Genomic DNA, 16431 nt, shown 5'->3' on the forward strand with positions numbered 1-16431 from the left:
TTTATCTAGAGCGACATATTTACTTGGCAAGTTGAAATATTGTACCAGCTTTGATTTGGTCATCAATGCCTATTATGCATTTTTCCATGTTCATTTGTTATATGGAATTCTGATCTGGGGTAATGCTCCTGGTGCTAAAGATGTATTACTGTGGCAAAAGAAGGCTCTGAGAAGAATGATTGGCATCCCATCCACTGAGTCTTGTAGGGATCATTTTGTTAGACTATGAATACTCACTGTACCGTGTCTATTCATTCTTAATTGTTTGCTTTTTGCTAAAGGTAATCTCGATAAATTAATGCAAAGAAGCGATATTCATAGTCACATCACAAGAAATAGGTATCAGCTGCAGGTAACGCAGGCTAGATTGACTAAGACTCAAATGAACTTTGATTATATGAGTATAAAATTATTTAATAAATTACCATTAGATGCTAGAAATGTTAGTTTTAAAAAAATTTAAAACTATAATGTACAAGTTCCTGAAATCCAAACCACTATATTTACTCCAAGAATGGCATGATTTGAGTATGGAGAGCCTTTCTTTATTATGATTTATACCAATGTTTAAATATATTCATAGGCTATATCTATTTATGTATAGAACTCATTTTTTGTTGAAGTCTATTGTGATGTATGTTCCTACTCCATATTGACTTCTGTGAAACGCTTTATTTTGTATTTGTCTGTGTGACTGTTGTATGTTTTATGTTTCCTGATGATTATGTCTATTACACTGTGTGTTTAATGACAATAAAGAATTCTATTCTAATGGACTGGATGTCAGCATATTAGGCTGTGTACAGATTTATGAGCTACAAACACACGCCTTACGCTTTTCATCAGCTAATTTTATACCTATTATATCATTATATTATACTGTATTCTGTATCTTATTATATTTGTACAGAGTACAGATACCGATATAAGAAGTATGAAAAGCGTACGAAATATGTTTGCGGCGCGAAAGTATATAACATATTAAAATGCTATTTAAAACTAATCTGATTGTAATCTCATAATAACTCTTGTGATTTGAATCAACTAATCAAAATGGATTTAAAAAATTGATAGCTGTAATAAATAGAGACCATTGAAGAGCTAGAATAATGGCTTTTATTGACTAAAATAAACTGAGATAAAATAACAAACTTTCTGATGATTTAGAGTAATTCAAACAACTGATTTATGACATATGATTATCATATCATTCTTCCCTCCCAGTAGTGGAACCTACCGGGGCCAATCTACAAATGTTGACAGAAACTTCTCTTTCATCAGAAAGTCTTACTTGAGCGACATGAGGGTTCAAATGAATAATTTCTACCTTTTAAACTTCAGGATCATGCTTACTGCGTCTTACAAAGGTCTTCATCCATGCCTCCTTGGCGTTGATCAGCCAGGATGGCAAGTTTGTCATAGATGTGGGATTACGAGGATGAATGAACATTCGCTCGTGAGGTGTGCAATTGATGGTCGTGCAGAGACGCGAGCGAATGCTGCTTACTGATTCCAAGAGTAGGCCTACCTTTTCCCAGTGAGAAGTATCCATGTTCCTGGACCGTAGGGCTAAACGGATTGTCTTCCAATTTATTCCATTTTAGCGTTCCACCTGTCCATTACCTTGAGGGTTGTAAGGTGTTGTGGAACTGGTGGTAGCTACACCCTTGGACATTAATAATCTTTGACATCTTTTGATAGAAAACTGGTCCCTCTATCAGTGTGTATGTATGAAGGATAGCCGTATGTGGTGAATAAGTCATTGAGATTTTGAATTACTGTTTCTGATGACATGTCTCGACAGGGATAGGCAAAGGGAAATCTCGAATATTCATCCACAATAGTGAGGATGTACTTGTTTCTAGTTGATGAAGGCAGGGGTCCTTTGAAGTCAATGTTGATCCTTTCAAAAGGCTGAGTTGCTTTTATCAATTTTCCTTTGAAACAGTTGAATCTTGGCTTCAGCTCTGAGCAGATCTTGTATTCCATGCAGACTTCTCTGATGTCATCTACCGAGTATGGAAGGTTATGAGCTTTAGTCCAGTGAAAATCAGTGAAATCTTGTGATGCCGGGGTGGCAGAGGTCTTGATGATATTTTATCAAGTCTTGTTTTGATGTGATACATCCCATTATCACACATGCTCGAGAAAGAGCGTCAGCAGTTATGTTCTCTTTTCCAGGTCGGTAAATGATCTCATAGGTGTATTGAGATAGCTCAAGGTGCCACCTCATGATTTTTTCGTTCTTCACCTTGCCTCTTGCCGCGCTATTGAACATGAATGGAACAGATTTTTGATCAGTAATAAGTTGAAAGAAACGACCAGATAAGTAATGACACCACTTCCTAATAGATTCTACAATGGTATATGCCTCTTTTTCAACTGACGAGTGTCGTTTTTCACTTTGGTTTAGCATTGGTGTGCAACAGTATGCATTGGGACGTTGATTGTAAGATAGTGTTGCTGCTATGCTTCTGCATGTGAGGCATGCATCAGTGTCTACTGCAGTGAGAATGCCTCCTCCTTCATCCTTCCACATGTATTGCAGCTCCAGCTACCTCTTTTTTTAGAAAATGAAAAAAAAAATTGTAATAAATAGAGACCATTGAAGAGCTAGGATAATAACTGATGATTTAGAATAACTTTCTGATGATTTTTAACCTTCTGATGATTTAGAATAATTCAAACAACTGATTTATGACATATGATTATCATATCAATAGCTTCCATCCGTTTACTAATATACTTGAGTATTCGTGCAATCACGTTCTATATAGGCAATCTTTTCAACCCATTAAGGAAGTTCTGTCAGATAAGCCGCTATTAACCTTTGATAGACTAATACCAGAACAGTCGTAGGTTCGAATCCTTCAGATAATACACATTCTATATTTTCTCATCTTATCACCCACGCAGAATTGAATACATCCGTTATGATGTATTATAATGTAATTTAACAAATTGTTCATTTACTATAATTGACTGCATGTCGTTGTTTAACTCATCAAAATAGCGTGCTAATACATCGCAGTTCGGAATGTATCAAGAAACAATCATCTTCAAATAATATTAAAAGACAAGAAGTCTCAAGTAGTGTTGAGACCAATAAAAGCGACAAACTACTGTTAATAGGTGGGATTTGACAGAGGAAGCTTACTTTCTAGAGACAGCTTTCCAACTCCAAAAAGAGCTTACCGTTCTCGCTTTCTGTTATGATTAGAAAAAACCCAATAACTCTCAAAAGTGGAGAGATTCCTTACTAAGTGACTAGTGACTAACTAAAATAAGGGGGAAATAATTATTATTTTCGACATTCAATCATAATTCATCACGTATGTCAATCAATTTCTCTATATTTTTATGTTGATATTTATAGTGGTGTATAGTGAATCGGGCTGATCATTAAGTCTACGCATCGAACATATTGCACTCTCTATAGCTCTAGGTATTATTAGAAATATGAAATCTCGTGAAGTGAGTAGGTAGGTATTTTGCATTTCAAGATCTGGTTACGGTAATCAAATTCATTATGGATATCCACAACAATATTAACTTCAATATTATTGATTTCACTATATTATATTCTCTATTAGTATATTCTCCGTAAGGCTACTTTCACACGATAGGAGACGTGCAACTTGAACACTGAACAGTGTTCACGTTTTTTTGTCGAAGTTAATTGAGTCAAATCGTGTCTTTCACATGGTGACTCCTATCCAGGAACCTCGTTTTGTCACGTCTTTTCCCCTCGAGGCAAGCAGAGACCGGCTTGGATCGAGATACTAGCGGACAAATCGTCACTTTCACATGGTGATTCTACGTCTCTCCGGTCACCACTTTTTCTCAAAAACTATCTTTCTTGAAAATGAAGATAGAAAGATTCTGATTTCGGATTTGGATTCAGCGACCCCAAATTCTAAAAAGCGTAAGTCCCGTTTTCGAAAATATCTGAAAACAAGGAAGTTATGGCTGTTTTTAATAAAGCTTTCTATTATCATATAATTATACGGTAAAAACGAACAGGTACTGTACTACACAGTACGTGAGTACTGTAGCTATTATAATACAGGAGAGCTGCAAAATATGAAATATAATATATAGTCCTCGCTCCTGGAGTGTCATATTACTGAAGATCATATTTCATATTTTGCAGCTCTCCTGTACTTTCACATGGGGATCTTACGAATAAGCCGACAGATATAACAACTACGCCGACATTTGCTCAAAGTATGACTCATCACTTTTTCTCAAAGTCTAACTTCCTTGAAAATATAGATAGAAGATTTCTGATTTCGGATTTGGATTCAGCGACCCCAAATTCTATAAAGCGTAAGTCCCATTTTCAAAAATACCCGAAAACAAGGGAGTTATAGCTGTTTTTAATATAGATTTCCATTATCATATGATTATATAGTACGTACTAAGATAATAATACTCCTGCCTCACAAAGGGACAGGCAAAGGTTTCAAGAAGTTTCTGAACACCTGAGAAGTTTAAACATAAACATTTTTGGGTGTTCCAAAAAAATATTGAACTATGAAAAGATGAATCCAAATATGAAATCATAAATCATCTCCACTCATCACCCAATAAAATAGGAGGAAAAGGAATGTTGTACAGTAAAATTTACTAAATTTCAGTTGTCATTCAACAATCCAATTTATCAGGTTCAAATCATTGAATATCACTTTAAATTCCCAGCAATTATTGACTATTTCTTTTTAACTTCCATCCAACTTTTGGCGACTTCATTCCGGTCCTTGTAGATGTCAAGACTTTTATCCCAAAGAGCAGGTCGGTTGCAAACTGCAGTAATCAACAGCTCCACATCAAACTCAGACATCGTGTAATGACAGGTGTCAAAGTCAAGTCAAGTAAACAACTGACAAGTCAACAAGTGTCAACTGGAGAAGTGAGTGAGCAAGCACAGTGCTGCCATAATGCGAAAAGCATAACCATTGTACCAACTATTCTAAATTATCGTACTGTATTTCGTGAAGCCATTGCTTTGTTAAAGCCAGTTACTCAGAAAGCGTTTTTTTGTTGTTCGATGTTTTGTCGTCCTTATGAATTCTGTTAAATCAAACATAATGTTATTTAAGAAGTTGTGCTGAACCTGTATAAAAAATTCATAGAATTCTAAGAATTCATAGGAACGGTAAAAAATCAATTTTACGAAACTCGATGTACATGTAACTGGATTTAGAAGATCAATACGATAATGTGTTCTATCACAATTAAATGTTTAAGTGAAACCGTTGGGCGCAAACCTTCTGCCATGAGGAGACAAATAAATTTATGAAAAGCTTGATAGCTTGAATAGTGATTTGATATTTGTTACACGTTTTTAGTCTAAGACATAATATGTCTTAGACTAATTTTTAATGTTTCTTCAATCGGCAGGAAAACTTTGGTTTTTCAAAGTTATCTTACTCCCTTATTTTGGGGTATTTTCAGAAATCAAGATAAATATCCTACCAAATTTCCTACACGAATACAGTGTAAGTTGTATTATAATAGCTACAGTACTTACGTACTGTATAGTACAGTACCTGTTCGTTTTTACCGAATTATATGATAATAGAAAGCTTTATTAAAAACAGCCATAACTTCCTTGTTTTCGGATATTTTCGAAAACGGGACTTACGCTGTTTAGAATTTGGGGTCGCTGAATCCAAATCCGAAATCAGAATCTTTCTATCTTCATTTTCAAGAAAGATAGTTTTTGAGAAAAAGTGGTGACCGGAGAGACGTAGAATCACCATGTGAAAGTGACGATTTGTCCGCTAGTATCTCGATCCAAGCCGGTTTCTGCTTGCCTCGAGGGGAAAAGACGTGACAAAACGAGGTTCCTGGATAGGAGTCACCATGTGGAAGACACGATTTGACTCAATGTACTTCGACAAAAAAACGTGAACACTGTTCAGTGTTCAAGTTGCACGTCTCCTATCGTGTGAAAGTAGCCTAAAAGATTAACGTTTTTATAACGGACACATGGATGAGTGGTCAAAACAATGATGCTACCCAATTATTTCCAATACAGTGTAATTGACTATAATCTTTCCTGAATAAGATGTAAATAGTAACTGGATAACGGACAGATTGGTTAGGTGGGCGAAATATATATGGTGTTAGTCAGGGCTGCTCTGGCACTTTTCTGGCAATAACTTCACTTCTAGGCCAAGGACGGTCGCTGATCTCTATAGTGAGTTCAGTTCAAAATGACAGCAATAGATGAATGGGAAGCATTGATGTCATAAATGAGGAATTCTGACAGTTTAAGGACAATTTAGCTATAGTACTACTTCATTCTCTATTCATTCATACACAGCAGAAGCACACAAACAAAAATGAAATAAACGTAAGTGAAGCTAATAGCTAGGCGTTGGCTTAGCCATCCTTGCCAATTATTGCTTTTGGACTTTTGGTAAAGCTTCCGGTATCATGCTCCAGTAGTTATGAAAATGCCTGCATAATTATGAGAACAATTGGACTCGGGTTGAACGAATTCTTAGCGGAAGGTAACATTAGTGAGTGAGAATGATAAGAGATGAATGAATAGAAATATAGGTTGAGGAATTGTAAAGACGTAAAAATCAAGAGGATTTAGAAGGAAACCCTCCACTTCTTGTTGAGAGGATTGTTGAGGAACTTCTTGTTGTAATATTTGGTAAACTTGAGAGAGACTCCCTCTAGAAGGAACGTTGAACTTCTTTCCTTTTTTCTTGAAGAGAATAATCATTAGAAACTCCTTCATGACAATAGTCATTAGTATCAGCAGTTTGAGATCAAAGTATGCAGTGAAAACTGTATAATAAGAGTCACTTTTCGGGAAAATTTGATGTCATCATTTCCTGAATTACTTAATACTAATATCAATTTCAACACATTATGGACTTGAGCAATTGAAAGACTAATTCGACGCATTGTTAGCAAACTTATAATCCGTTATTTCTAATTAAAATATCATAAGAACGAGAATCCAAATCAATGTGCTAGGAGCCAACTATCTATTTTCATTTCCAATTAGAATATCATAAGATCGAAAATCCAAATTAATGTGCTAGGTACCAAGTATCCTGAATTAATTAAACAAATATTTACGACTGAAAATATTGATCGCAGGAAGAACAGCTACTATACAGTAGCTACACATACATAGTGTTACTATACAAAAGGCATTTGATTATCAATTCATTAGCATTTGTACATTTCAATATAATATTTGTTTCCACATTCGATAATATTTCAAATAATTCACTCCGTATTAATATATTTAAGTTTACACAAGCTGACTCAACACTCACACTTGAAAATAGTGCATGTAATTTTATCTATTCATCTAGTTCACTTATTTTTCATAATGATTTATGAGTTTTCACAAGCTGTCATTTCTTGCTAATATGTTTCTCTTTTCGATGATATCCACATCTAGTTTTGCTAGGATAAAATTTATATACAAATTTTGGAAAGGATCACTTTTGGGCTGAGCATTTTGGCCCTTTCTCAATCAATTAGATTTCGACCTGAGTCGAAAGTAAGAACTCGTTAACGCTCATTCAATAACTTACTCAATCAGAATGTGTCGAGTCGAAAGCACATTGATTTCGTGCTTGGTGACAATTTCATTCTGATTTTTTCTCAGCTAATCAACTAGCTCAACTTGTAGCTAGAAGGCAATACAGGCTGGTGAATGGCAACTAAATACAGGCAACTAAACAGGAAGAGGATGGTAATAGGAAATGAATGGACATCAGTCCTGAGTCCTGACACCTCCCACCTATGTAGGGCCTACTGAACCTCACACCTCCAACTGAGATCTCAACAAAACGAAACCTGTATTCGACTCATTTCGTCTTCTAAATTTTACTTTCATGTAATCAAAGTGACTTTCACCTTTACATTATGCCACTGCAGCTATTCCATGTGTTTTATTACGGATAGGAAGAAACTTAGATGATGATGTGACTTACAGGAGAGTGAGTGAGGGAGAGAGAACGCAAACTGATAAATTTATGTGATCAGTATAATTTACTTGTAAATGAATACAGTATAATAAGTTGAGATATTATACAACATATATATTACTGATGTATAGAAGATGAGAATGTAAGTAATAAAGTGTAGATTCACAAATTGAATTAAAAGTCCAAAAACGCAAAGTAAATCATTTCAAGACCTATAGAATGTATGACGGTATCGTTAGTTCAAAACAAACAGGTAATTCTATCATTACCTGTACATATACCATTATGGATAAGCCATTACACATTCGATATCATAAATCCATGTATAATATTATATAATCGATGTATAATATTATAGGGGACTATCGATTCTCATCTAAATAAACAAAAATCTGTAAACAATTGTAGTATTGTAGACGTATTGACCTTCATTGATGTAGTGATTAGGCATGTAAATTTTTAGAGAATTCCATCCATTGGCCCCTTATTATTGTTTCAATATACAATGCAATGAATGTATTTGATTCAATAAACTCCAATATTATGCCTGAATTACGGGGCCAGTGGCCTATTTTATAACTTGTGTGAATAATCACTCTAGTTATCTCATGATTTAATGATTCACTTCTAATCCTATAGACATAGACATTAGCTGACACTCACAAATAGGCATTAACCATAGAAATCAAGATTGGTAGAATAAGTACAATTCTATGCTTTTAATCTGCCAATCACAATGTTCTGCTATATGCAAAGAACAGGCTCAAATAGTTACGACACAATATAGTGCTTACTGTATTAGTTATCGAGAATCTGTATTAGTATCGATTCATACGGTGGGTGTGGCAACCATTAAATAATAATAACCATAATAATAATAATAATAATAATAACAATAATAATAATAACCATAAATAAATTCTGGTCATTTGCCTTGGCCCTTGGCGTACTTATTATTTTTATCCTTGGTCCTCCATAGTACATAGTCTTCCTAGTACTTCTTGCTACAATGCAATCGAATCAAGAGAATGCTTTAGCGTTGTCACTTAAAACCATAATCATTACTCATGAAATTGTGTTACTTTACCTGTATTCAAACGGAGGAAAAATTCACACTCAAATTGTTTATTGAAAAAACACAAATTTAATGGTCCTGCAAGGGTTTTCAGCAGGTGCCCGTAATATTGAATATAATTTTGTATGAGAGAATAAAAACTTAAACTTCTTAAAAACTTCATGTAAGTGGGGGAGAAATTCGTAAGGGAATTAGTTAGAATTGGGAAGAAGGGGAAAGTCTACATTCTACAAGTTATTAGAGTAAATGGTTGCTCTGTGCGGCGGCGGTGCAAGTATATGACAGATAAAATTTGTGAACAATAATGTTGTAGAGAATTAAGGAACGATGGATGAAGAATTCAAGAAAAAATACCACAATTTTTTATTAGTCTTGAAATCGTATTTCGAATGAGATGAAACTAATCATATACCAATATTCGTCTTGGGACAGGGTCTGGTAAGATGTTTTCGTAATGAAGCACTAGATTGTCAACCACCACATTCGTTTATGTGAAAATATGAACATTTTTCAATACCATTGTACCATCCTCTGTGTGATGAAAAGTGTTTTTCGACTCAATACACACTCATATGATTTCGGGTATGTTTACAGGAACAGGAATGCGCCGTTCTATGAACAGCTGTAGGCCTGTTCCTGTATTATAAAACAGCTGAATGTTCCTCTCCATCGGTTGAAATAATCTATTTTAATCGATTAAATCCCTGTATGATATGTATGGACTAGAATGAGTTAATATACTGTGAATACTTATATATTATTTTCTTGACTTGTGCAGAAATACAGGATGTAAGTAAATGGGTCGCGAACTTGAAGAAGAAAAATTACTGGTCGATATCAACTTGCGCTTGGTAACGGTATCAGTTTTTTTTGTTTCCGCTGTGTAAGCAATAACATACTTGCTATGGTGATACCTATTCACTTCAAATTGTCAGCACTCCTTATCAAAGCTGACAGTGATAGCTTCATGCAATTGAATACTGGAAATCTCTCATTTTTTCAATGTTTCCGGTAACTTTATGCATCAGGCTTGACGAATCAATGATTACTGAGGTATCAACGAGTCACTAAATTGTTCATTACTTACTGACGAATCAATGAATTAGTAAATTGTTCATTACTGTGAAAACCAATTTATCAGTGAATTAGCGATCACTGATGGATCCACACATCAATAACCACTGATCACTGACCACTAACCAGCCAAAAACCATTGGTTACTCACAAATTTCGGATCAGCAAATAAATTATTGATTTATGACGAATAAAAAATTGATTCACTAAATCAGTGAGTCTGTGATCATTGATCGATCAACAATTAATAATTTTAGTAATTACTGAATCGTAATGAGTAATGAGTATCTTTCTCCCTGAACTAACTTCTTTTCTGGCTTCTTTATAAAGCAGACGATCATTAACAAATCTGTGAGTTTATTGAATGATCGGATCGGTTTTTAGTATGAGCACTGTTCTTCCTATTTGTATTTTGCATATTACTAATCAATTAACAATAATTATTCAAAAAGCATCTGACAAGTAATAAGGATCCAGAATATAAGTGGAAGGGGAAAATGGATCATGAATGAGATGAATAAGGAAATATGAATCTAGGGTCTGATGAAAATGGACTGTGGATGAGTAGATTTGTATTCTTGAGGTAAGGATAATCAATTTAGTATCGACATGCTACTTACTCTCCAGTGATTAAAAGAGTACTCTCCAACTCTTAACTACAATGGACATCAGAGCAGAGGCCTGTTTCACACAACTTCTATGTTTCAATATAAAGGAAAAAGCTTCCAAAAACTTTCTCGTACTATAAGCTCAGGATCAGAAGTGAAATCAGTTATTTCTTTATCATAAATACTTGAAATTTACTCATTCATTCGAATACTATTTCAACATAAATGTTCACTTCATTTCTTAGATAATGTACGTGTGCTGACTATTTATAGAGATGTTGAGGACAATCCCAAAGTACTTATACAAGTTCACTTTTAATATTCTTTCACAATCCCTGGTCTTGAGACTGAAGATTACCACATTTTGTGTAGTTTCAAGCCTTCAATATAAATTTTTCAATTTGATCTCTAGAAGATAGTAATTAATGTCATTAGCAATACTGTACAAATTGGAAAATCATATTTTAATGATAAGAAACGAAACCGAAGTTATGAATGGTATTGAACTTCAATGTTTATGTGAAAAGTTTCACACGATACATGATACAATAATACAAGTATTAATGAGATAATAAGTGTGTAAGCAGAGGAAAGTACGAGCAGTTGGATAGGTGCTAGAAACTTTGGGACCAACAGTTTTTGGGACCAGCATTTTTTGGGACTAAAGGGTTCCAACATAATAGAGGATGGCTCTTCACAGGTAGAATCAGGTGTCTTCAACAGGTGGTTGGACATTGTTCTTCCATACACAGGCGTTGAACACATACAAAGTTTAAATGTTAATAATATATAAATATGTAAATATATATTCATTTATTCCGATTTTAAAGTTGAATATTGGAAGAGAGGCCTTCTGAAGATCTCTGTAATAAAAATAGATGGTTCATCTACTCAGTACTCAGAGCTATTCTAAAAATGAATATGAATGGTTTTCATTCAGTGACAGAAGCGTATGAACCTGTCGATTGTTTGCTAATCACCTGGCAGGTAGAGACCCCGGACTTGGTGGCGAAATACCTCGTTTTTACAGTTGGTGGCAGAATACCTGGTCTCAAAGTTCCATTCAAAATATTCAATATAGCCAGAAGCTTATCAGAATCTATTATGTATTATCATTGAATCTACACCCAATACTGTGAATATATTTGTGATACTTTTTATCACGTATTTTGTCATCATTTTAGAAGTAAAAACATCGGAACATAGTTTTTTTAGAGAACTAATTAAAGACACCAATCAACCATTTATTATCACAATCACAACTGAATACTTTACCAATAAATAGCCTACCCTTGTAACATTTACGTTTTTTTATAATAGAAGTTTGCCCAATTGTTGGTGATTTTCAATGAGACTGACAAGTTTCATGGTAAATTTTCACAGTATCCTTTTCAGAATGTACTTTTGTTTTTTGTTTTTTTGTATAAGTTTGAAAAAGTACTTACACCACTTCCTTAGGAAACTGCTGGTGAGTTTGGCACACAGTTTGCGTCGATTTTGCATAGTCGATTAGTTTTATTGAACTTTCACCACAGAGCACACACAGAATTATCACTAACGTCGAATAGGAGTCCACTTGAAAATTAAGAAAAAAGTTGGATTGCGTCGCACCGTGATTGGTATCAGAGGAAGGGGCAACATGGAAGAGAAGAAGAAGAGGAGAGAATAAGAGAGAAGAGAACTAGAATGGAATGTTACTGTAGAGTGAATAGGCAGGCTACTTAACTTAGTCCGGTCAGGTTTGGCCGGTTCTGAGACTTAGAGTCTCACAGTCGCAGTCAACCAATGCATACGAATGTGCAACTGTCTCTGCAAATATTGCTTTAGTTTGCCAACATTTTAAACCAAAAATCAATTACATAATTATACATTTTTTGATAAACAAACTATGTTTGATACTTCTTAGAACCAAAACATCATCAGCTTCAACCCTGTTATCAACCTTCTTCTAATAAAATCTATCTAATAAATAGATAGAAATTTATTCTTCTAATAAATCTAGGTTCTATTCTAAATCAACATTCTGCAAGAGTTTGTAGAGTTTTACGAACTCAAATTATAGCTTTTCAAACAATCTCCTTGAATACATTATATTACATTTTGCTAGCAAAATTTAACAGTTGTAAGAGCATTATGTTAAACTGAGGTTGCCTTTATCATTTGGAAAAACATAAGCAATAGCTTGGTGATGAATTGAAACGTGACAGCGATTACTGAACAGTTCCCATGGTATAAACAAGAAAGCGCGAAACCTATCTATTAGAAAGTTTAAACACTTTTCAACAAATATTTCAGTTTGTTAAGAAATTTTTGATAGTATTCTCTTCAAAGTTGCCCCTAATAAGTTGACGAGAATAGCGAATTTTGTACACAGACGAAGAGATAATACTGAAGATAATGAATGACACTCTAGGAAGAGAGAAAGTACAAACCTTACGCTCCTGACTTGTATAATTTACTAACAGAACCGCTGACTGGAGGATAGAGCCGAGTTCTATCGCTAGCAGTCTTGACCGTCACCTACTTAAGATTTTCCCTTCTTCTTGTTCAAAATTACCTTTCTGTGTTCAACCAGTGCTGCCAACTGATCGATTGATCACCTCCGACTTCCCTCTTCCACACCTGAACGCAAATCAATCAATCTGCAATTGATGCGATCATTCATCATCATTGATAAGGACATCATATGCCTCTCAGGATTCTTATTCAAAATCTTGCATCTTTTGAAAATTCCAATAAGGACGAAAACATTTTATTCACTCAGGACAATCAATCAATTCAATTCAATTCGTTTACTTCCACTTGGCATAACAATACATGTACATAATTATATTTGATATTTAACAAAATAAGAATTACATAAAAAAATAGTACAAAGAGCATATTGATTGAGTGGAATTCCCCCAGTAAGACTATGCGACTAATCAATCATTGTATTCAATAAAGTGCATTACAAAATTGGTCCCGCTATACCTGAATAGATTTTACAGCAGTTGCCTACAAATAATAAAATACAATAAATAGAATGACATGCCAACTCAATGACATGCTAAATAAAATGGTTGAATAATAAACTAAGGGAAAATTTTTCATGATATTTAAATAGGAGTATAGGAATTTAAAAAGGAATATGAGGTATTATGTGGTCTAAAAATGTTTATAGGGTTAATGTAAAGGGAAAAAAGGAAAATTGAAAAACTTCAAATCATAGAAATAAATTAAAATTAAAAGAAAATATACTTAATGCTCTATTTTAGGTGAAAAAATGTATTAATTTACTTGAGAATTAAGGATGATAACAAAAAAATACAATAAGTGATAGAAGCCTATTATCACTCTATATATGACAATTAGTCACTCTAAGGAGGCGGGTTTTTACAAAGACTGAAATTAATTTTACCAGCAACATAATAATTGCGTAATGATAAAGAAGTCAAAGAGTTGTGATATTTCTCTCTCAAGTGTAGAATAAAGTATTGAGGCTTGAGGCTTGAGGCAGTAGTGTTACAATATTAATAGTAGACTTAAAGTTAATAAGATTAGTGGTTAGGAGTTAGGACACCATTTGCTCAGAAATGTGTGATTGCATTTTAAAAGGAGTACACTTTTTTCAGTAATCTAAATAAAACATAGCAGTCTCATGAATAATAGGTTTCTACTTACAATGTGGAGCGCTTTCAGACGCCATATCCATGTACGAGGTGTTGAAGATGGACATGGCGTCCGAAAGCGTTCCACATTGTGAGTAAAAAGCTATTATTCATAAAATTCAGACTGCTATGTTGTGTTTTAGGTTTGAAAAGTGTATTTAAACAAGCAGTTCGTGATTGAAAGTGAAATTGGAAAGACAAAAAATAGATATCTGAGATGAAAGTTGCCAGAAACCCCGAAGTAGCCTACCTTGAAATATGTTATACAAATTATGTCAGTTTGTTATTGATAATTATTTTAATTTGTATCCTATTCGAACACATTGGAGGTATGCCTTATATTCCTGGGAAAAGAGTAGAGTTTTGTGTTTATTATATTTATTTTTTCGTTTCGAGAATTATTATAGAAATCGTTCAATTACAAAACTTGAAATATTTTTTGAAAACGGTTAAGAAATTTAGCATTGATTCACTTGTTCAGCTGAGGCTAGTTCAGAGATGTATTCTAAAATCATGCTGAGGATTGAATCTCCCCAGTAATTTGTTGTTGTCTAAAAAGCTGTACATCACTCATTTACTACTGTCATCTGATGGTATGACTCTGAATATCTCGATTAATATTATTGTGACCCAACAGGACAGAGTATAGGCGGGGCTCATGGCTTGCGTTTCGAGCAGTTGTGCATAAGTATGTTCCTAGACAATTCTATATGTCATCATTGAGAATTACAGGAGGAATGTGGCTGAAAAATCGGAAAATCTCTGAAAACTAGAAAAACTGGTTTATTTCTACGGTCAGAAAACAGGGAATAGATTGCTAGATTGCCATTAAATTGTTATTATTATACGCAGTGGTAGAATTTGAAACTATGGGTTGATTGATTGTTGATGAATCAGGGAAGAGTGGGCGCTGCAAAAAATGACCAATCACGAGAGAGTTGAAGCTTGATGGCGGAAGGCTTGGTTCCAACCTGAATTTCTTTCGTGATACTGTAGTGTCATTCGTTCTGTGCTTTATTGAATGTGACACTAACTTGTGGTACAGTGTTGAGTGTTTTAGTCAGTTTTGTGTGTTTCTTTTTTGTACGACTGTATTCGGTTGGTTCAGTTGTTGGTTGTATTGTCACTTGGTAACTGTTATTGTATTGTTACTTTCGCCAGTGTTATGATTGTGTTACTTCTATTGTATTTATTGTATTGTGACTTTTTCCTATTACTGCATTGTATATGTTTATTGACAATGAAAGATATCTTTTCTTATCTTATCTTATTTGGAGATAATTTTTTTCTCTATCAATGTTCAATATTGTCTATTATTCCATTATTTGTTGTTTATAATTCTATTATATATCGTTCATCATTCTATCATTATTTGATAGAGTAACCTTCTTGTGAACGTCTCTACAAAAATTGTTAGCATTTTTCAGCTGCATGAGGGAGTGAGACTGGAAGGGTTCTGCAGAAGTCCTCAAACTACCACGACATGAAAAAGTCTTACAACCATAAAGAGACCATTTAAGTTTTTATAACAGCTGAATAAAGGGAGCACATGAAGTCAGGTACATAGGTAACCAAAGCAAGTCTCTCGGCCAGTATATTGCATTCAATACTGGTTAGTGGTCGCGGTGGTAGTGATTTAATAGGTCGCAAAAATGAATGGACATACAATGATGAATCGTCAAACATGAGAAATTGAAAGAATTAAACATTGATATTGTCAAATATATACCACTATATTTGTTCAAATTACAAAACCTGGTTTCATGGCAACTCCTGCCACATCCAGATCCACATCCAGAGAGTATAGAATGTAAATTACATTCTATCCTCACTGGCCACATCTTCAGCTGAATTGTACTTTCTTTTATGGTTCAATCCTTCAATTCAGTACTTCTTCAGCTGTACTTGGTCTTCTTTTATGCGGAGAAATACCACAACATATTCCCATACAATCCAACCTAAGAAAGGTTAGGAGCTACTGACTGTAACTGATTACTTAGAAATGAGACTCATTCAACATAGAACAATGTAAATGTTTATCGCTTCTATTGAAGTAT

The 16431-nt window shown here is 34.2% G+C and overlaps 1 protein-coding gene across 2 annotated transcripts in view; it reads right to left on the reverse strand.

Moving 5' to 3' along the window:
• The window catches only part of LOC111047159 (scavenger receptor class B member 1), a 146737-nt gene that overhangs the window by 64521 nt on the left and 65785 nt on the right, over positions 1 to 16431 (reverse strand). The window contains exons 1-2 of one of the 2 annotated variants that reach the window (XM_022332833.2): positions 13157 to 13265; positions 12170 to 12299 (exon numbers count right to left, since the gene is read on the reverse strand). The exons of the other annotated variant lie outside the window; for it this stretch is intronic. Coding sequence (XP_022188525.1) covers positions 12170 to 12227 — 58 coding nt within the window. The 5' untranslated portion in view covers positions 12228 to 12299; positions 13157 to 13265. Of the gene's footprint in view, positions 1 to 12169; positions 12300 to 13156; positions 13266 to 16431 lie in introns of those variants that run through there. 2 annotated transcript variants of the gene reach the window in all.

The sequence above is a fragment of the Nilaparvata lugens genome, chromosome X (assembly GCF_014356525.2).
Source record: "Nilaparvata lugens isolate BPH chromosome X, ASM1435652v1, whole genome shotgun sequence".
Lineage (NCBI taxonomy): Eukaryota > Metazoa > Arthropoda > Insecta > Hemiptera > Delphacidae > Nilaparvata > Nilaparvata lugens.